Source organism: Tachyglossus aculeatus, chromosome 22 (assembly GCF_015852505.1).
Source record: "Tachyglossus aculeatus isolate mTacAcu1 chromosome 22, mTacAcu1.pri, whole genome shotgun sequence".
Classification (NCBI taxonomy): domain Eukaryota; kingdom Metazoa; phylum Chordata; class Mammalia; order Monotremata; family Tachyglossidae; genus Tachyglossus; species Tachyglossus aculeatus.
Window position 1 is genome coordinate 59,632,832 of NC_052087.1, and position 21,902 is coordinate 59,654,733.

General features: G+C 53.0%; 1 protein-coding gene across 2 annotated transcripts in view; it reads left to right on the forward strand.

Annotated features, from left to right (window-relative positions):
• CPT1A (carnitine palmitoyltransferase 1A) overlaps positions 1-21,902 on the forward strand; it is a 106,377-nt gene that overhangs the window by 79,583 nt on the left and 4,892 nt on the right. For both annotated transcript variants that reach the window (XM_038764024.1, XM_038764025.1), the window contains exons 9-16: positions 3,408-3,495; positions 5,882-6,077; positions 7,431-7,619; positions 9,383-9,488; positions 13,278-13,394; positions 15,581-15,745; positions 17,786-17,920; positions 21,730-21,882. In XM_038764024.1, coding sequence (XP_038619952.1) covers positions 3,408-3,495; positions 5,882-6,077; positions 7,431-7,619; positions 9,383-9,488; positions 13,278-13,394; positions 15,581-15,745; positions 17,786-17,920; positions 21,730-21,882 — 1,149 coding nt within the window. The remainder of the gene's footprint in view (positions 1-3,407; positions 3,496-5,881; positions 6,078-7,430; positions 7,620-9,382; positions 9,489-13,277; positions 13,395-15,580; positions 15,746-17,785; positions 17,921-21,729; positions 21,883-21,902) is intronic.

Here is a 21,902-nt window from a genome sequence, read left to right on the forward strand (position 1 = left end):
AGGGGAAGTTTGTCCCTGAGCAGAGAACTTGGAAAATTCTGTCACCCGACGATAAATGTTGCCAACTTGTACTTCCCAAGCGCTTAGTACAGTGCTTTGCACACAGTAAGCGCTCAATAAATACGATTGAGTGATTGATAAAACTTTACTGGCACGTGGGCCGAATTGAGAGGTGTCAGTTTGTCGTTGGCTCCTGTTAACTCAAGGCTTGGGCAGTGGAGCCAGAGTCACCGAGGGGGGCCTTAAAGGGGGGCTTCTCTGGGGTTAAATAAAATAATAAAAATAATGAATGATGGTATTTGCTAAGAGCTTACTATGTGCCAAGCACTGTTCTAAGCGTAAGGGTAGATACAAGGTAATCAGGTTGTCCCACGTGCAGCTCACAGTCTTCGTCCCCATTTTACCGATGAGGGAACTGAGGCCCAGAGAAGTGAAGTGACATGCCCAAAGTCACACAGCTGACGTGGTGGAGCCGGTATTAGAACCCATGACCTCTGACTCCCAAGCCCGGGCTCTTTCCACTAAGCCACGGGCCAGACAGGTTAACCTGGTTCTCCTCAGCTGGGGTCGGGGCGGGGGGGCTCCATGATCCGGAGCATCCTGACTGGGCTGGGGATGTGGGGGGACACGTGGCTGCACTGTTGGCCGCAGTCGGGGAGGGAGGGGGACCGAACACAGAGATCACTAGGTGGGCTGCAAGGCCGGCCCTCTTCAGGCTGAGAAGGCTAAAAGGACACGTCCTCCCCCGGGCCTGGAATGCCCCCAATCCCTCTGCCCATCCGCCAACCTAGTTCTCTTCCTCCCTTCAAGGCCCTGCTGAGAGCTCACTTCCTCCAGGAGGCCTTCCCAGACTGAGCCCCTTCCTTCCTCTCCCCCTCGTCCCCCTCTCCATCCCCCCCATCTTACCTCCTTCCCTTCCCCACAGCACCTGTATATATGTATATATGTTTGTATGTATTTATTACTCTATTTATTTATTTATTTATTTTACTTGTACATATCTATTCTATTTTATTTTGTTAGTATGTTTGGTTTTGTTCTCTGTCTCCCCCTTTTAGACTGTGAGCCCACTGTTGGGTAGGGACTGTCTCTATATGTTGCCAATTTGTACTTCCCAAGCACTTAGTACAGTGCTCTGCACATAGTAAGCGCTCAATAAATATGATTGATTGATTGATTGACACAGGATTGTATCCTGGTGCTTAGCAAACATTTAGCAATTGTTTGTTGTTATTGTAACTCTCCAAGCCCAGTTAGTACCCCCTTCACCTCCCCTCACCCCATTCCCCCCTCAACCCCGCCTCGTCTGGGTGGCCCTCTCCCCCTCGTCTCCCTCTCCATCCCCCCCATCTTACCTCCTTCCCTTCCCCACAGCACCTGTATATATGTTTGTACAGATTTATTACTCCATTTATTTTACTTGTACATATCTATTCTATTTATTTTATTTTGTTAGTATGTTTGGTTTTGTTCTCTGTCTCCCCCTTTTAGACTGTGAGCCCACTGTTGGGTAGGGACTGTCTCTACATGTTGCCAACTTGTACTTCCCAAGCGCTTCGTACAGTGCTCTGCACACCGTAAGCGCTCAATAAATACGATTGATTGATTGATTGATCAAGATTCTGTGACCTCCGGGCCAGAGCAGCCGGGACCCAATCTGCTGGAGCCAATCTCCACTGCCGGTGGAGGAAAGTAGGGTTGGGTAGTGGGCCCGGTCCTGTGTGACATGTTCCCCGCAGCCGGGATGGAGGATGCAACGAAGGACTTGGGTGCAGGTGTGAGAACTGTCCTCTTCTACCTCTCCGGGGAACTCTTCCGACCCTACCGAGTCGGAGCGTCACCTGGGCCGAGGCACTGTCATTTGGGAATGGTTGTGTGCCGCCCAAGAAGCCCACACCCAGGAAGGGCTGCAGGGGATCGCAGGCCAATTACAAGCCTCAGCCTGGCGTCATGGGCTGGCGCCAAGCAGGAAAAACACCGAGGCGATGTGTCGGCCTGGCCTGGCCCAGCCGAAAACTCTTATTTGTCCTGTGGAGTGAAAACCCATCACAGAATTGAGTTAACTAAGCAACACCCTAACCAGGGATGCAACTACTACTGAGTTACTACTCCCTACTGAGAGCTCACCTTCTCCAGGAGGCCTTCCCAGACTGAGCCCCTTCCTTCCTCTCCCCCTCGTCCCCCTCTCCATCCCCCCATCTTACCTCCTTCCCTTCCCCACAACACCTGTATATATGTATATATGTTTGTACATATTTATTACTCTATTTATTTTACTTGTACATATCTATTCTATTTATTTTATTTTGTTAGTATGTTTGGTTTTGTTCTCTGTCTCCCCCTTGTAGACTGTGAGCCCGCTGTTGGGTAGGGACTGTCTCTATATGTTGCCAACTTGTACTTCCCAAGAGCTTAGTACAGTGCTCTGCACACAGTAAGCGCTCAATAAATATGATTGATGATGATGATGATGATGATGATGAATGGACGACGGCTGGATACCAGGACTTTCACCATCTGGAGAACGTTCTGAACAACTTAATCAATCAATCAATTTATTGAGCGCTTACTGTGTGCAGAGCACTGTACTGAAACACAGTACTGAAATACTCGTGCTGAAATACAGGTTACCAAGTTGGTTTCATAAAAAGCCACTCCTTCCCTGATGGTGCCACATCCTGCCAGTCTGCTCTCGGCACTCGAGTCCCATTTTTCTTTGTTTGGGGCTTTGCTTTTCTGTGTCCTTAATCTGTTTAAGCGGGCCTCCTTGCTTCTGGTTTCCCCACGTCTGTTCTCCAGACAGCAGTTTCTCGGGCTTCTTGGTGTCTGTCATCCGTTCTCGAGTTTCCCTTCAACCCGAGAGAGATCGGGGAGCCGGAGAGAGTTGAGGCTGTGAGGAAGGTTTGGGTGGGAGGTGGAGTGTTGGAGAAGAGTAGAGAAAGGGTTTTTAGGAATCAGTTGTATTTATTGAGCACTTTCTGTGTGCAGATCATCGGACAAAGTGCTTGGGAAAGGACAGTATAAGAGTTGGCAGGCACGTTCCCCACCTACCACTACCACGTGGCGTAGTCTGGTTATTTGGGAGACGTTCAAACGTGTTCACAGGTGCTCAATAATGGCAGCCAGTCAGAAGGGGAGGCACCTAAAGGCTTGGGGACGTCGCCTTGCTTCTGGCCTCAGAGCCCTTCCTGACTCTGTGCTGCTGACGTTGCAGGTCCCGGACCCCCTCCCTCCCTGCCCCTGGTCATGCCCTCCCCTCTGCTCCCCGACCCCCACCCCTAGTCGGGGAGTAGCTGGCAGAGTGGGTGTGGTGTGGGTGTGGAGAAGGGGGTGGGGTGGGCTAGGCAATCAGGCAGTGATCTCGTCCCACCCCCTGAGATTCATTTCTGATGTGCGTTTGTGACCAGATTCTTCTGTTGGGATCCACCGTCCCGCTCTGCTCAGCGCAATGGGAGAGGATGTTCAACACATCCCGGATTCCAGGAGAGGAGACAGGTGAGCGGGGTCTCCCGGGCCCTAACCCTGGGGATGGCCGGTTCCTCCGCCCTTGCCCTAGCACTGGCTTGCTGCTCACAGAAGCAGCCTGGCTCAGTTGAAAGAGCACGGGCTTTGGAGTCAGAATTCATGGGTTCAAATCCCGGTTCCGCCAATTGTCAGCTGTGTGACTTTGGGCAAGTCACTTAATCAATCAATCAATCAGTCGTATTTATTGAGCGCTTACTGTGTGCAGAGCACTGTACTAAGCACTTGGGAAGTCCAAGTTGGCAACATATAGAGATGGTCCCTACCCAACAGTGGGCTCACAGTCTAGAAGGGGGAGGTAGACAACAAAACAAAACATAGTAACAAAATAAAATAAATAGAATAGATATGTACAAGTAAAATAAATGTCCCCGGGGTTCCCCTCTGTGGACTGGACAGGAATGTAATCATTACAGTGTGAGGGGAAAAAAGCAGCCCAACTCGTAGATAATAATAAGAAAAATTATCATTTTATTATTATTTATTTATATTAATAATATAATAAACATATTATTTATTATAAATAATAATTTATTTATTATATATTATTATTATGTATTATTTATTATTATTTATGCACTGTAGTAAGCACTGGGATAGATACAAAACTTCTCTGTGCCTCAGTTACCTCATCTGTAAAATGGGGATTAAGACTGTGAGCCCCCCGTGGGACAATCTGATCACCTTGTAACCTCCCCAGCGCTTAGAACAGTGCTTTGCACAAAGTACGCGCTTAATAAGTGCCATCATTATTATTATCTTGTCCCCGTGCTTTGGCGCCCCCTGGTCGTGGTGATGGTGAACTGTGGGTGGGAACTGAGCCGGGTGAAGGCCCTGTACTGAGCGCCTAGGGTGGGCGAAACAGAGAAGTGGCATGTTTCCCGTCCAAAAGGTGCTTACTCTCTAAACGGGGGGAGAGGGGTGTCAGAATATTGATAGAGATGAGTAGTCAGGACAAGTCATGGAATGGGGACCCAGAGGACGCATACACAAAAAAGGGCCGAGGAAGGGGGAGTCGGGGCTCCGGTTGGCCGGTGGCTGGGGGCAACTTGGGGTGTGTCGGGGATGCTCGTTGGAGGAGGTAGGATTCGAGGAGGACATTCAACATGGGCAGAGCTGTAGCCTGCGGGATGAGGGGCCGGAGACCCCCAGCTGGGGGACCGGCCTTGTGCCGGGGGCAGTGATGGGGGCGACACGTGAGCTTGCAAGGGGCCCTAGGAAGAGCAGACAGGTCCACTGGGGTGCAAGATGTGGAGCTGTTGTGCTGATGTGAAGCACGGCGGTTTGATGGGGGAGGCCTGGAGGAGCAGAGATTCCTTGGGAATCTTCCCTGAGGGCATGGAATGGATCGCAAACACACAAATCCAGCCAGCCAGCCATGAGGACCCTCTTCCCGCCCCAAACTATGAGTGGCACAGGGCCTTTCCCAACCAGGATCCCCACATTTGCTCAATCAATCAATCAATCCATCGTATTTATTGAGTGCTTACTGTGTGCAGAGCACTGTACTAAGCGCTTGGGAAGTACAAGTTGGCAACATATAGAGACAGTTCCTACCCAACAGTGGGCGCACAGTCTAAAAGGGGGAGACAGAGAACAAAACCAAACATACTAACAAAATAAAATAAATAGAATAGATATGTACAGGTAAAATAAATAAATAAATAAATAGAGTAATAAATATGTACAAACAGGGCCATGGAGTTTCCTTGGCTCCTCTTCCAGCACCACTAAGTGGTCTTTGGTCCTTGGAGTGGTTAGAGACAACCCACTGTGGGGGCTGAGAAAGTTAGGGATATGGAGTCACAGGGGATGAGGGGGAGGGGGGCAGCCACTACTCCCGCCATCCCTGTGCAGGCGTTCCTCATTGCCACGGCAGATGCAGATCCCTGGGCTGGCTCCCAGCCCCCACCATCCTAGTCCCAGTCCCCCCAACCTGGGAAAGGAAAGGAAGTGGGCTGAACACACTGCGATCGTCCTGAATCAGGGAGGCATGGTGGGTGGAGGGAGCAGAGCGTCCTGGGATGGCAGGACCAGGTGTGCGTGTGTGTGTGTGAATGTATTTCGTTGGGTTTGGAGCATGTCAGTGCAGAGTGGCTCCCGGAGGGTCATTTTGGATAGCCCTCCCAATCCCACTTCTTTTCTGTCTGCCTCCCCTACAAGTCTGTCATACTCTCCTAGGCGCTCAGTGGATGGATGGATGGATGGATGCGTGAATGGATGGGTGATGGATGGATGGGCGCGAGGGCGGATGGTTGGATGCATGGACTGGTGATCGATGGATGGGTGCGAGGATGGATCGCTGCCCGTGCTTTGCTGACGGTCATACTTACAGCCTAACACGTGTCTACAATTGCAGATGTGATCCAGCACGTGAAGGACAGCAAACATATTGTGGTGTACCATAGGGGGAGATACTTCAAAGTGGGGCTCTACCACGATGGGAGACTGTTGAAACCCCGAGAAATTGAGCAGCAGATGGAGAGAATACTAGATGACCCTTCTGAGCCTCAGCCTGGAGAAGAGAAATTAGCCGCCCTTACAGCTGGGGAAAGGTGTGTACTTTTGCCTTATGTTTTTGAAGGTGGTGCTGTCACGGGCCTTCAGTCATCATCATGATGATGATGGCGATGATATTAATAATTCAGGAGCGTGTTAGATGCTCACGCCATGCCAAGCACATTACTAAGTGCTGGTGGAGATACAAGATCATCATTCAGACACAGTCTTCTGTCCCTCGTGATGCTCACAGTCTATGACAGAGAGAGGACAGCTTTTGAATCCCCATTTTTCATAAGAGAAAACTGAGGCATGGAGAATTTAAATGACTCGCCTAGAGGTCTCACAGTTGGCAAGTTGCAGGGCTGGGATTAGAACCCAGGTCCTCTGACTCATAGGCCTGGACTTTGTCCAGCCCGATTTGCTTGTATCCACCCCAGCGCTTAGTACAGTGTCTGGCACATAGGAAGCACTTAATAAATACCATTATTATTATTGTTAAGTGGGCCCCAAACTCATCCTCTCCCCAGCTTCTTAGGCTGTGAACAATAATAATAATAATAATAATAATAATAATAATAATGACATTTATTAAGTGCTTACTATGTGCAAAGCACTGTTCTAAGCGCTGGGGAGGTTACAAGGTGATCGGATTGTCCCACGGGGGGCTCACAGTCTTAATTCCCATTTTACAGATGACGGAACTGAGGCCCAGAGAAGTTAAGTGACTTGCCCAAATGTACACAGCTGACAGCTGGCAGAGTGGGGATTTGAACTCATGACCTCTGACTCCAAAGGCCGTGCTGTTTCCGCTGAGCCACACTGCTTCTCTAACCCTGGATCTGCCATTTATTAGCTATGTAACTTTGGACAACTCACTTCACTTTTCTGTGCCTCAGTGACCTCATGTCTAATAATAATAACGATGGAATTTGTTAAGCCCTGACTGTGTGCAAAGCACTGTTCTAAGCACTAGGGAGGTTACAAGGTGATCGGGTTGTCCCACGGAGGGCTCACAGTCTTAATCCCCATTTTCCAGAGGAGGTAACTGAGGCCCAGAGAAGTTAAGTGACTTGCCCAAAGTCACACAGCTGACGATTGGCGGAGCTGGGATTTGAACCCATGACCTCTGACTTCAAAGCCCGGGCTCTTTCCACTGAGCCATGCTGCTTCCCTAGGGTGGGAGCAGCTTCTTCTGTATTAGAGCCGGTAAATGGTGGGTGTCCTGCAGCAGGGAGGGTTTACACACGCTGCCCTGACCAAACGCTTCCCGCCACGCGGTGAAAGGGTGGGCCCGGTGCCCCCGGCCAAGGGTGTAGTCCCGCGTGCTGCTCGTGTGTCCGAGCCCACGGGTCCCCAGAAGGCCGCCCCGCCTGCGTGGGTGTAACGGTGGCATGTTCCCACGACAGAGTGCCCTGGGCGAGGGCCCGTCAGACGTATTTTGGACGAGGAAAGAACAAGCTGTCCCTTGACGCGGTGGAAAAAGCGGCGTTCTTTGTGACTCTGGATGATACAGAGCAGGGATACAAGAAAGCGGACCCCGTGACGTCATTGGACAGCTACGCCAAATCCCTCCTGCACGGGAAATGTTACGACAGGTAGGGACACCTTGTACTGCGGGCACTTAGAGTGTAACTGGGGGGCCCTGCTCCAGGGAGTTTGCAGTGGAGGCGGCCCCAGTGACTCCCTTCGGCCTCTGATTTCAGCCCCTTGCCTCCCCCACTCTGTGTGGCCCAGGAGGTCAATGGGACGTTCAAGGACTCACCGGGCCCCGGAGCCTGGCCGCTTCGGCTCTTCTTTTTCCATGAGGATGGAGATTCCCCTCTGACCAGGAGTCTTTTCTCAGGGTTCTCCCTTGCTTCCGCGAAGCAGTGGCCCTGAGATGGCATCGATAATAACATCGCCAAGATCCGCCCTTTCCTCTCCATCCAAACCGCTACCTTGCTGGTTCAATCTCTCATTCATTCATTCATTCATTCAATCGTATTTATTGAGCACTTACTGTGTGCAGAGCGCTGTACTAAGAGCTTGGGAAGTACAAGTTGGCAACATATAGAGACGGTCCCTACCCAACAATGGGCTCATAGTCTAGATGGGGGTGACTATCCCGACTGGATTACTGCATCCCCCTCCTCTCTGATCTCCCATCCTCCTGTCTCTCCCCGCTTCAGTCTCTACTTCACTCTGCTGCGCGGATTACCTCTGTACAGAAATGCTCTGGGCATGTCACTTCCCTCCTCAAAAATCTCCCATGGTTGCCTGTCAACCTACGAATCAAGCAAAAACTCCTCCCTCTCAACTTCAAGGCTGTCCTTCACCTCGCTCCCTCCTTCCTCACCTTCCATCTTGCCTTCTCCAGCCCAGCCCGCACCCTCTGCTCCTCTGCCGCTCACCTCCTCACTGTGCCTTGTTCTCGCCTGTCCCGCCGTCGACCCCCGGCCCATGCCCTCCCCCTGGCCTGGAATGCCCTTCCTCTGCACATCCGCCAAGCTAGCTCTCTTCCTCTCTTCAAAGCCTTACTGAGAGCTCACCTCCTCCAGGAGGCCTTCCCAGACTGAGCCCCCTTTTTCCTCTCCTCCTCCCCATCCCCCCCACCCTACCTCCTTCCCCTCCCCACAGCACCCGTATACATGTTTGTACAGATTTATTACTCTCTTTATTTTACTTGTACATATTTACTAGTCTACTTATTTTGTTAATGATGTGCATCTAGCTTTATTTCTATTTATTCTGTTGACTTGACACCTGTCCACATGTTTTGCTTTGTTGTCTGTCTCCCCCTTCTAGATTGTGAGCCTGTTGTTGGGTAGGGACCATCTCTATATGTTGCCGACTTGTACTTCCCAAGTGCTTAGTACAGTGCTCTGCACACAATAAGTGCTCAATAAATACGATTGAATGAATGAATGAGTCAATAAAAGAGAATCACCCTAGCGTACCTGTGGCCAGTCCGGTCAGCTCTGAACCCCCAGGGGCTGTTTTCCTGGCTACCCTGGTCCCTGACAGATGCTGCCCCTAGTAAGACTGGCAGTGGATTTTTTTTCACGTTGGGGGAAGCCAGTTTTGTTCCCTATTGGCCACTGTGAAAGGGGATTGACTTGGGGGTGAGGGAAACGGAGCTGAGGCTTTGGCCTGCAGTGGGACTATGGGATTGATCTTATGGGATTTTGATCTTTGTACCATCCCTGACCCGTCGTGAGGTTGGTTGTCTAACTGGGAGGTGATCGAGAAGCTCGTCGGTTAATCAACTGAAAAGTCATTGTGCTGTTTGTGAAAGTGTCACATGTTTTTTTGTTTGTTTTCTTTCTCCTCTCCCCCCCCCCCCCCCGCTCTCTTTTCCTTTGGCTGACTTCCACTATAGGTGGTTTGACAAAACATTCACGTTTGTTGTTTTCAAGAATGGCAAAATGGGCCTGAACTCGGAACACGCTTGGGCCGACGCCCCAATCGTCGGGCACCTGTGGGAGGTGAGTCTGGGAGCCGTCGGACCTCAGTGGGAGGGGGCGAGACGGCCATCTCGGCTCTCTGGGAAACACTAACGGGCCCGGCTCTGCCGCTGGATCGCAGCACAGGTGGCCCCCAGGGGCTGCCACCTGTCCCCCAGCTTCAGACGTGATGTCATCTCAGAGGGGCTGCCTTAAACACTGAGAGAGCAGCCGTGGGCCGGATTTGAAGCGGGCGGGCCTTCCAGGTGGAAGCCGGGGCCTGAGTAAGAGGCCGGTGGCGACAGAGCCGAGAACGAGGCGCAAGTCAGTAGGAATGATGTGGGACAAGAGTGGATGAACAGGAAGGGCAGACCTGCTGTGGTGCCTCAGAAGCTGGTGGCCAAGAGTTTCTGCTAGATGTGGAGAGGAACGGGCAGCCCCTGGAGCTTCCTGAGGCACGTGAAGGCGAGTAGAAAATGTCTCGGGCAACCTGAGCTGGCCCCGATGAGAAAGAGGATAAATGCAAAAGGATCTCCACTGCATCTGCCACAAAACCTTTCCTTTCCCCCAAACTCTGAAACGCTCAATAATAATACTAATGATGGCACTTGTCAAGCACTTACTATGTGCAAACCACTGTTCTAAGCTCTGGGGAGGATACAATCAATCAATCAATCAATCAATCGTATTTATTGAGCGCTTACTGTGTGCAGAGCACTGTACTAAGCGCTTGGGAAGTACAAGTTGGCAACATCTAGAGACAGTCCCTACCCAACAGTGGACTCACAGGCTAGGAGGGGGAGACAGAGAACAAAACCAAACATATTAATAAAATAAATACAAGGTGATCAGGTTGTCCCACGTGGGGCTCACAGTCTTCATCCCCATTTTACAGATGAGGTAACTGAGGTACAGAGAAGTTAAGTGACTTGCCCGGTCACACAGCTGACAAGTGGCAGAACCAGGATTTGAACCCATAACTTTCTGACTCCAAAGCCCGTGCTCTTTCCATTGAGCCACGCTGCTTCCCCACTCAAGCATAACTTGCAGCCTCACCAGTGGATCAAACTGGGGAACCCTTACGCACCTGCATTTATTGAGTTGACTCAATCAACCAATGGCATGTGTGTTAAGCGCCAGCTGGGTGCAAAGCACTGGACTAAGTGGTTGGGAGAGGATGGTAAATGGTATTTGTTAGAGGCTGGAGACCAGCAGGCCGGTGAGGAGGCTGATGCGGTGGTCGGGATTTGACAGGTGCTTGGACCAGCACGGTGGCATTTTGGGCGGAGAGGGTGAGGCGCATTCCGGAGAGGTCGCGGAAGAGAAACTGAGAGGATCTGGTGACAGACTGAATATGGGAATTGAAATAGATGGAGGAGTCAAGGGGAGCCCCAAGTTTCTGTGTTTGTGAGATGGGAGGATGGCGGTGTCGTCGACTGGGATGGAAAAGTGAGGTGAAGAGGAGGGAGGGAGGGAAGTTGAGAGGAGGGCAGCTTGAGGCCTGTTGAGCTTGAGACCACACACAAGTGGCCCTGCCACTGCCTAGCTGTCAACTAGTCCCCAGCTGACAGAGCCTTTCCATCATGTAAGGGCCTACTGAGAGCTCACCTCCTCCAGGAGGCTTTCCCAGACTGAGCCCCTTCCTTCCTCTCCCCCTCGTCCCCCTCTCCATCCCCCGCATCTTACCTCCTTCCCTTCCCCACAGCACCTGTATATATGTATATATGTTTGTACATATTTATTACTCTATTTATTTATTTTACTTGTACATATCCATTCTATTTACTTTATTTTGTTAGTATGTTTGGTTTTGTTCTCTGTCTCCCCCTTTCAGACTGTGTGCCCACTGTTGGGTAGGGACCGTCTCTATATGTTGCCAACTTGTACTTCCCAAGCACTTAGTACAGTGCTCTGCACACAGTAAGCGCTCAATAAATACGATTGATGATGATGATGATGATGTAAGGCCCAATGCTCTGAGCCAGAGGGGCAGAGCCAGACCAGGAACCCTTCCCACCCTGCCATCCTGGGTCAGGGGACGGAGAGGAAACCCAAGGGCAGAGAGAAGACAGATGGCAGCCCGGTGGTAGCGCTGCCCTGGGGGCAGAAATATCTGCAGCAGTCATTGGATCCATGAGCCAGGAGGGCAGCGGCCATTGGATCCCAAAGCCAGGGGGCCTCTGGCTTCCAAAATGCCTCCGAAGGGCAGCCCTGCGGGCAGGCTTATCTGTAGTGACTCCAGAAAGTCTCCTCGGCCAAAGACGGGCTCGGAACCCAGAGGTCCGATTCCACAAGTCAGATGCCCCACTGGCACGCACGCCCGTGCAGCCGGGCATGCTGCCGGGTGTCAATGACCAGCGGGGCACAGCCAAAGTTGAAATGCTGCCGCTGCCACTGGGATCATCTCGAGGGCCAGAAAACGAGCCTAAGTCGATCCAACTGAGTTCACACGGGACAACTTCCTTGGCTGCCGAGCAACAGAGTGTGGGCAGTGGCTCGCCCTCCTGGCTCTGGGCGGAAAGAAACTGTGCCTTCCTCGGAAGCCTCTTGAGGGTGGGCAGTGCGCGGTCCTGGGACTGGGCTCTGTCCACAACAGATGCCCGATGGTGACTTGGAGTCTGGACAGGCCTGGGATGGCTGATGTTGCCAACTTGTACTTCCCAAGTGCTTAGTCCAGTGCTCTGCACACAGTAAGCGCTCAATAAATACGATTGAATGATTGAATGAATGATAAGGAAAGAAGAGGCAGCCATGGGCAGGCAGTGCCCCAGTTGCAGGGTGGGCGATGGACCATTCTGAGAGAATGCTGGACCCCGCCCCCTACCCTGACAACCGTGGGCATCGGGGAGCATGTCCAAGTGCCCCACGGGGGAGTTGGCAATGGGGAGGGAGGAATGGATGGAAGGACAGACAGGTGACCCTACTACTCTGGGGCAGGGAAGTTAGAACAGGCAGCGTTGAGTGGAATGGGCTGTAGCCGCCCACCTCGGATCCTGCTCCGGGCCGCTGTTTGCCCTGGGAGGTTCCTGTGCCCAACGAGTACAGGGACAGTAGACTGAGGTTGAGTCAGTTCCGCCCGGGCCTGAGTGAGTGGGACTGGGCATCTCGCCCGCTTCCCGCAGGTGACATTTCTAGCCTGTCCTCTGGTCCAGGAAAGAGCTTTCCACAGGCACCATGGCCTGCCGAGGTGCCAGTGGTTCAGAAGATAATGCCTGTCATCATCATCATCAATCGTATTTATTGCAGAGCACTGTACTAAGCGCTTGGGTAGTACAAATTGGCAACATATAGAGAGAGTCCCTACCCAACAGTGGGCTCACAGTCTAAAAGGGGGAGACCACTGTCCTGACCACTGAATGGCAGGAACTCTCGGGCACGACCCAGGTCTGTCTTGGGCCAGACCCGAGCTTGGGCTTAGTCTGTCTGTATGGGGCTTTCTTCCACTCCAGGCCCAAACCGGCCCATTCCGGCGCTGTCTGGCCAGCCACTCATTTCCTCATTAGGTGGCTCTCCTCCAACGACTTCTTACCGCACTAATGCCACCATCCGTCCAGTGCCCGGGTCGGTTCTCGCCCCGTCCTTCCCCCTGCACCCCCGGGGTACCACACTGTCAGTAGAGAAAAGTTATGGAGAGCGGTCAGATCCCCAGGGTGTCCATAGACCACCCAGGACTCCTGGGGACGTTAACTGCGACACTACCAGTAGCCATCGTAGTAGTATTTAGTGCTTACTGTGCAGAGGACTGGCCCGAGCACCGAGAGAGAGTCCACAGGTGGGGATTAGGCATGGTCTGTGTCCCGGGGGGCTCACAGTCCCATCCGTTCTTCCTAGTACGTTATGGCCGCCGATTGCTTCGACCTGAGCTATGCCGAAGACGGGCACTGTAAAGGGGACATCAACCCCAACGTCCCGAGTCCCACCAGGCTCCAGTGGGAGATCCCTGAGGAGGTAAGTCGGCCCAGAGCAGCTGTGGCCCCCTCCCCACGCCCCTTCGCCACCGCGAGGGTCTGGAGAGGAGATGTCTGAGGGAGGCAGCTGGGCTCAGAGCCTTGGGACGAGAAGCAGCGTGGCTCAATGGAAAGAGCACGGGCTTTGGAGTCGGAGGTCGTGGGTTCGAACCCCGGCTCTGCCGCTTGTCAGCTGTGTGACTTTGGGCAAGTCACTTAACTTCTCTGGGCCTCAGTTACCTCATCTGTAAAACGGGGATTAAGACTGCAAGCCCCCCGTGGGACAACCTGATCACCTTGTAACCACCCCAGCGCTTAGAACAGTGCTTTGCACATAGTAAGCGCTTAACAAATGTCATTATTATAAGAAAGACTAGCCCAGGCAATAATAATAGCATTTATTAAGCGCTTACTATGTGCAAAGCACTGTTCTAAGCGCTGGTGAGGTTACAAGGTGATCAGGTTGTCCCAAGGTGGGCTCACAGTCTTAATCCCCATTTTACAGATGAGGGAACTGAGGCCTAGGGAAGTTAAGTGACTTGCCCAAAGTCACACAGCTGACAATTGGAAGAGACGGGATTTGAACCCATGATCTTTGACTTCAAAACCCGTGCTCTTTCCTCTGAGCCACGCTGCTTCTTAAGAGCCAGAGCGGGGCGGGGAACCTCTATCCTTCTGCCAAATGAACCCGCAATGTCAGTCAATCAATAAGGGGTTTTTATGGATCACTTACTGTGTGCAGAACACAGTACTGAATGCTTGGGAGAGTACCCTACAACAGAATTATGATGCGTTGTGCCGTTGATCTTCACCTCACATCACCTCAATAGAGGGATAGAATTTCCTGAGTGCCTCCCATGGTCCGAGTGCCGGGCCCCGGCATTGTCCCCTTGCAGTTCTGGTGGGGGTGGTCCCTGGCTGCTCCAGGCTGAGCGCTAGTTCCCGACATCCCCTCGCAGTTAATAATAGTAATAATAATGATGGAATTTATTAAGCACTTACTATGTGCAAAGCACTGTTCTAAGCGCTGGGGAGGTTACAAGGTGATCAGGTTGTCCCACGGGGGGCTCACAGTCTTCATCCCCATTTTACAGATGAGGTAACTGAGGCCCAGAGAAGTTAAGTGACTTGCCCAAAGTCACACAGCAGACAAGTGGCAGAGCCAGGATTTGAACCCGCAACCTCTGACTCCAAAGCCCGGGCTCTTTCCACTGAGCCACACTGCTTCTCATGCAGTTCCAATGGGGGTGGTCCCTGCCTGTTCCAGGCTGAGCACTGGATGACACGCAAATTCATGAAGCGTTTCATATTTTTCTCTATTTATTTATTTATTTATCTTGTATGTATCTATTCTATTTATTTTATTTTGTTAGTATGTTTCGTTTTGTTCTCTGTCTCCCCCTTCTAGACTGTGAGCCCACTGTTGGGTAGGGACTGTCTCTATGTGTTGCCGACTTGTACTTCCCAAGCGCTTCGTCCAGTGCTCTGCACACAGTAAGCGCTCAATAAGTACGATTGATTGATTGGTCCTCAATTCCGGTAGAGGTGGTCCCCGGCTGCTCAAGGCTGAGCTCTGGTCCCTGGCATTGCCCCCTCGCAATTCTGATGGGGGTGGTCCCTGGCTGCCTCGGGCTGAACACAGGTCCCCGGCGTTGCCCCTTCACATTTTTGATGAGGGTGGTCTCTGGCTGCTCCGGGATACCTCCTCCAGGAGGCCTTCCCAGACTGAGCCCCTTCCTTCCTCTCCCCCTCGTCCCCCTCTCCATCCTCCCATCTTACCTCCTTCCCTTCCCCACAGCACCTGTGTGTATGTATATATGTTTGTATATATTTATTACTCTATTTATTTATTTATTTATTTATTTACTTGTACATATCTATTCTATTTATTTTATTTTGTTAGTATGTTTGGTTTTGTTCTCTGTCTCCCCCTTTTAGACTGTGAGCCCACTGTTGGGTAGGGACTGTCTGTATATGTTGCCAACTTGTACTTCCCAAGCGCTTAGTCCAGTGCTCTGCACACAGTAAGCGCTCAATAAATACGATTGATGGATGATGGACGGAGCCGTGGGCCTGAGCAGACCCCAGGGGTGGAGGGTGGGGGCCGCAGGTCGGCAGCTGATCGAAAGAGGGTGCGGGGGGACGGCAGGCTCCAGATAATCCCCGAGAGTTGGCTTTCTTTTCCAGTGTCAAGAAGTCATCGAGAAGTCCCTGAACTTGGCATCCACCTTGGCCAATGATGTGGATTTCCACTCCTTCCCCTTCGACGAGTTCGGGAAGGGGCTGATTAAGAAGAGCCGGACCAGCCCCGACGCCTTTGTGCAGCTCGCCCTCCAGCTGGCTCATTACAGGGTCAGACCCCACCCCCGCCTGCTGTCAACACCTCTTCCCCCGCAGGGAGGCTGGGGAGGGGGTGCCCAGCCTGGTGGGGGGGACGCCCGGCTACTCTTCAGCGGGACCAAGTGGAAAGAGCCTGGGCTTGGGAGTCAGAGGCTCTGGGTTCTAATCCCAGCTGTGGAGTTTACCTGCTGTGTGGCCTTGGGGAAGTCACTGCACTTCTCTGGGCCTCAGTTCCCTCCTCTGCAAAATGAGGATTCACTACCTGTTCTCCGTCCTATTTCGACCTGGAGCCCCACGGGGGACTTGATTATGCTGTATCTTCCCCAGAGCTTAGTTCAGTGTTTGGCATGCAGTAAGCTCTCATCAAATCCCACAGTCACTATTATGATTATCGTTATTTTTGTTATCGTAATCCGCTCCCGCCCCCGGAGCGTCTCCCCTCCGGCCACGGTGCCGTCCACGTGGGTGTCGGGTGAATTCCCTTCCCTCTTCGTCGTCCGCCCCCAGGGGCGGAACCGTGTTGGTTTAAGGCGCCCATTGGCAGAGACCCGTCCCGGAGCCTGCCCCTGCCGGTGCCCACCCAACCTGTGCCCAGGACCCGGCCTCCGGTGCCTTGTCCTCCGAGTCGCACGTGCAGATGGGTGGGCGGCGGCTGACGGGACCCGGAGATGGGCCGGTAGCTGTGCCGGCCCGGGCGGGGGTCCCCACGGACACAGGTCAGAGAGCCCCCCGTGTGGCCGCTCGGCTGCTGTGTGCTGTGCGCTTCCCCACCGGCCTACGCTGATCCGAGGGGCGAGTGGATCGCATGGCAGCTTTGAGGGGAGGGGGGCGGGGGCGCCCACTAACCATCCCTGGGCCAAGGCAGGCGTGGCCCCAATAAACTAGGGCCCGTTTCCCGGCCAACTGCAGCCTCTCCTTTGCCCTCTTTTGAGGCTGGGCACCCAGTGGACACACCCGGAAAACAGCCCTCAGAGACAAGGAGCTGAAATTCAAATCCTACTCAAGTCCTCCTCCCCCTTCTCCCCCCGTCCTTCCCCTCCCGATGGGTGCTCAGTCGCCTAGACCTGCCCTGCCCTGGAGCTTGGCAGCCTGGAACCTGGCCCAGGCTACCCAGTGTTCTTAGAGTTTCTGGCCCTTTTTGGCTCTGCGCGTGCAGAAGCACGGATTTTGCATTTGGACATCCCTCTCCAGTATAGCCGGTTTGGGCGTTTCCCCCGAGTTTGCTCTTCCTGGGCTGTGTCCTGGTCCCACCTCACTCTTTCCCTTCCTCCCTCACTGAGCTCCTGGCTGGAGTCGGCCAAAGCTCAGGCACCAAAAGAGGGTTGGGGCAGCCAGGAACCGTATGCCAGACCCGGGGAGGGGATCTGGCCGGGAACGGTAGCAGCCCCGGGAGATCTAGCTGGGAACGGTCCCCGGGCGGGGGCCGGGAGCTTTCCAAGAACGGTGCCCGTTCCCGGAGGGATCTAGATGGAAAGGGCCTTGTCCTAGGGAAATCTAGCGAGAGGGTCCCAGGCCCGGGGAAGTATAGCCAGCTGCCACGATACCCAGGAAGTGCCAGAACGTGTCTGTCTGCTTCAAGGCTCCTGGGTTCACCGAAGCCCGGCTTGTAGCGCGTTTGTCCCCGTGGTGAGCCGGTGGGGGAAAGCCACACAGGGGATCCTCACACAGGAACTGACCCCGGAGACATTGGAGTCTCCCATTCGCGGGGCTTCACGTCTCTCACCTCGGAAGCTGCTGGGGCTCATAAGGGGCTCCCCGCTGTGCCAGCCGAGGTGGTCCCGCACCCTGCCTGGCTCTGTCGTCTTCGTGCCCCCCTATCAGGTGCCTTGCCTGGGAGCTGGGGGATCATGAGCTCTTTTTACCCTCCTCCCGGCCCCCCCTCATAAGATCGCTCTCCATCCCCCACCACCTCCAAGTGTGGCATGGTCTGTGTGAGGGTCAGGCAGTGGTGTGGGGTTATGCCAGGTTTCCGTGTGCCGGTCGGGGCCTCCGACGCCGGGTACGTCGCCGTAAGCCCCCCTGAGATCCACTCCGGTTTCCCCTCCCTTCCAGGACATGGGCAAGTTCTGCCTGACGTACGAAGCCTCGATGACGCGGCTCTTCAGGGAAGGCCGGACAGAAACCGTGCGGTCTTGCACCACCGAGTCCTGCGCCTTCGTGCTGTCCATGGCGGACCCGACCCTGACGGTGAGTAGGCCACCCGCGGGCCCCTACTGTGCGGAGACGTCTCTGGTGAAACTCACTCTGTGCGGATCCACTCTGTGCGGATCCTGACGTTCTGAAAGAGCGACAGATTAGCTCCTCCTTCCCTCTTCCTTTTCAAACTGATTTGCTTGTGTCCACCCCAGCGCTTATTACAGTGCCTGGCACATAGTAAGCGCTTAAAAAATCCCACAATTATTATTATTCATTCATTCATTCATTCATTCAATCGTTTTTATTGAGTGCTTACTGTGTGCAGAGCACTGTACTAAACGCTTGGGAAGTCCAAGTTGGCAACCTATAGAGACGGTCCCTACCCAACAGCGGGCTCACAATCAATCAATCAATCAATCGTATTTATTGAGCGCTTACTGTGTGCAGAGCACTGTACTAAGCGCTTGGGAGGTACAAGTTGGCAACATATAGAGACGGTCCCTACCCAACAGTGGGCCCTGAGCCCAGAGCCCACGGTGTCGGCCTCCCCCAAGCCTCCTGCTGCCCTTCCACAGTCTGGAAAAGGGGGAGACAGACAACAAAACAAAACACATTAACAAAATAAAATAAATAGAATAAATATGTACAAGTAAAATAAATAAATAGAATAACAAATATGTACAAACATCTATACAGGTGCTGTGGGGAGGGGAAGGAGGTAAGGTGGGGGAGAGGGGGAGGGGGAGGAGTGGGAGAGGAAGGAGGGGGCTCAGTCTGGGAAGGCCTCCTGGAGGAGGTGCGCTCTCAGTATTATTATCCCCATCATCATCATCATCATCAATCGTATTTATTGAGCGCTTACTGTGTGCAGAGCACTGTACTAAGTGCTTGGGAAGTACAAATTGGCAACATATAGAGACAGTCCCTACCCAACAGTGGGCTCACAGTCTAAAAGGGGCTGTGAGCTGACCGAGCTGTGGGGAGGCGGCTGGGGGGAGCCTGAGATCTGGACGGCTCCACCTCGGGGTGGGCAGGGGCCAAAGGGCACCGGGGGCCATTTGAGAAGAGGAGTGGGCGGGTTCCAACCCTGCTGATAGGGATGATACCGAAAAGCAAAGTTAGAAGCAAGATGTGTCTTCCCCACCCCCAGAGACCTGACCCCTAGGCCAGAAGGGTATGCTGGGCGGTGGCAGGAGAGGTCATTGGTCATTAGGGAGGCAGCATGGCTCAGTGGAAAGAGCCTGGGCTTGGGAGTCAGAGGTCGTGGGTTCAAATCCTGGCTCCGCCACATGTCTGCCGTGTGACTTTGGGCAAGTCACTTAACTTCTCTGTGCCTCAGTTCCCTCATCTGGAAAATGGGGATGAAGACTGTGAGCCCCACGTGGGACAATCCGATCACCTTGTATCCTCCCCAGTGCTTAGAACAGTGCTTGGCACATAGTAAGCACTTAAGAAATACCAACATTATTATTATTATTGGTCCACATTAGCTGCTAGTTCTCGAGCTTCCTGCTGAGACCTGGGGCGTCCTTCACTTGGAACTGTGCCACTTGTCTGCCGTGTGACCTTGAGGAAATCACTGAACTTCTCTGTGCCTCAGTGAGCTCATCTTTAAAATGGAGATTGACAGCCCTACGTAGGATATGGACTGTGTCCAACCTAATTAGCTTATATCTTCCCTGGCGCTTAGTACAAAAGTCCTAAAGTTACACTGCAAATTAACTAGGGTGGGTCTATTTTACCATCTCATCCTTCCTGCAGTGCCATCAAACAAGTCTTCCATTTTAATTTCAGTCACAGATTGGGTGTTGCTGTCTTTTAAACGTTATTATTGTGCTTCTCTTAATGAGAAAACAAAATCATTTTGTAATAAGAAGGGCATCTTGAGCAAATCATTTTATTAAGCCGATTGCCCGGTTTTCTTCCGTAGCCGTAGCCTTTCATCATTTTCAGTGTGAAATACTTCATGCAGAGAAATATAAGACTCTGCATGAGGGCCTGGAATGCCCTCCCTCTGCCCATCCGCCAAGCTAGCTCTCTTCCTCCCTTCAAGGCCCTACTGAGAGCTCACCTCCTCCAGGAGGCCTTCCTAGACTGAGCCCCTTCCTTCCTCTCCCCCTCGTCCCCCTCTCCCTCCGCCCCATCTTACCTCCTTCCCTTCCCCACAGCACCTGTATATATGTATATATGTTTGTACATATTTATTACTCTATTGATTTATTTATTTATTTTACTTGTACATATCTATTCTATTTATTTTATTTTGTTAGTATGTTTGGTTTTGTTCTCTGTCTCCCCCCTTTTAGACTGTGAACCCACTGTTGGGTAGGGACTGTCTCTGTATGTTGCCAACTTGTACTTCCCAAGCGCTTAGTACAGTGCTCTGCACACAGTAAGCGCTCAATAAATACGATTGATTGATTGATTAACCAATACCACAGAAAAAAAAAAATCCCTCGCTGTTCTCATAGAACCGGAACCCAGGGTACCTGATGCCCTGAGCCCAGAGCCCACGGTGTCGGCCTCCCCCAAGCCTCCTGCTGCCCTTCTGGAGGCTGGACACCGGCCAGGTCGTCCTGTCCTGTGGTGCTGGGAGCGTAGGCCCCATGGACCCAGTTGGAGCCTGGGAGGGGACTCCCAACCAGCCCCGTTCCTCGCTCCTCCTCCCCGGTTCCCAGGCTCCTGGAGGGGGCCCAAGGGCTGCTGGGCAACTGGTCCATTTAGGCCTGCTGCTCCGACACCCCCGGCTCCTCCCGTTCTGTGGAAGTTCACAGAGGAGAGGCCATCAGGGAAAGCTATGAGAACGTGGGTCGGTGATGGTGGTGGGGTGGGGAGAGGGGGCTTCTGCGGAACAGGAGGGCAGTGGTTCACTCCCACCACGAGGTCCAGCATTTCTCCGGCCTGCAATCCCGTGGCTCGAAGGCCTTTGTGAGGAGCCTCAGCCTCCAGCAGGGTTGGGTGGTGTGTGTGGGGGTGGCCGCGGGGTCTGGGCGGGAGCCCCCGGGGCCTTGCTGGGACGGCCCCCCGTGGGCTAGCTTCCTCCCCAAGGGCGGCCTCTTGGGGACTGCTCTCCCCAAGAGGTCTGCTCACTAAGTTCGGCTCGTGGCCTCCTGACGTACCCTGGACACTTTATTGTACTTGTTAAGCGCTTACTACGTGCCAAGTAATAATAATAATAATAATAATGTTGGTATTTGTTAAGCGCTTACTATGTGCAAAGCACTGTTCTAAGCGCTGGGGGGAATACAAGGAGATGAGGTTGTCCCATGTGGGGCTCACAGTCTTCATCCCCATTTTACAGATGAGGGAACTGAGGCACAGAGAAGTGAAGTGACTTGCCCGAGGTCATCATCAATCGTATTTATTGAGCGCTTACTGTGTGCAGAGCACTGTACTAAGCACTTGGGAAGTACAAGTTGGCAACATATAGAGACAGTCCCTACCCAACAGTGGGCTCACAGTCTAAAAGGGGAGTGGGAGGTGGGATTCGAACCCATGACCTGTGACTCCCAAGCCCGTGCTCTTTCCACTGATTGCTGGGTTAGATACAAGGTAGTCAGGTAGTCCCACGTGGGACTCACAGTCTTTATCCCCACTTTACAGATGAGATAACTGAGGCCTAGAGAAGTTAAGCGGCTTGCCCAAGGTCCCACAGCGGACAAGTGGCGGAGGCAGGATTAGAACCCACATGGTTTGACTCCCGAGCCCCTGCTCTTTCCACTAAGCCACACTGCTGGGGGCCCCCACCCCCGCCCCTCCACATACACCCTAATCCTGGACGTGTCCCACGTGACCGTCCACCCGCCGGCCCTGGCCCTGGACTGGACTGACGCCCCTTCTTTGTTTCTCCTTTTCCAAAGGTGGAAAAGAAGCTGAAGCTTTTCAAGCTCGCAGCGGACAAGCACCAGCTGTCCTATCGCCTGGCTATGACGGGGGCCGGCATCGACCGCCATCTCTTCTGCCTCTACGTGGTCTCCAAGTACCTGGCCGTGGAGTCTCCTTTTCTGAAGGAAGTACGTCCCCATCGCTGTCA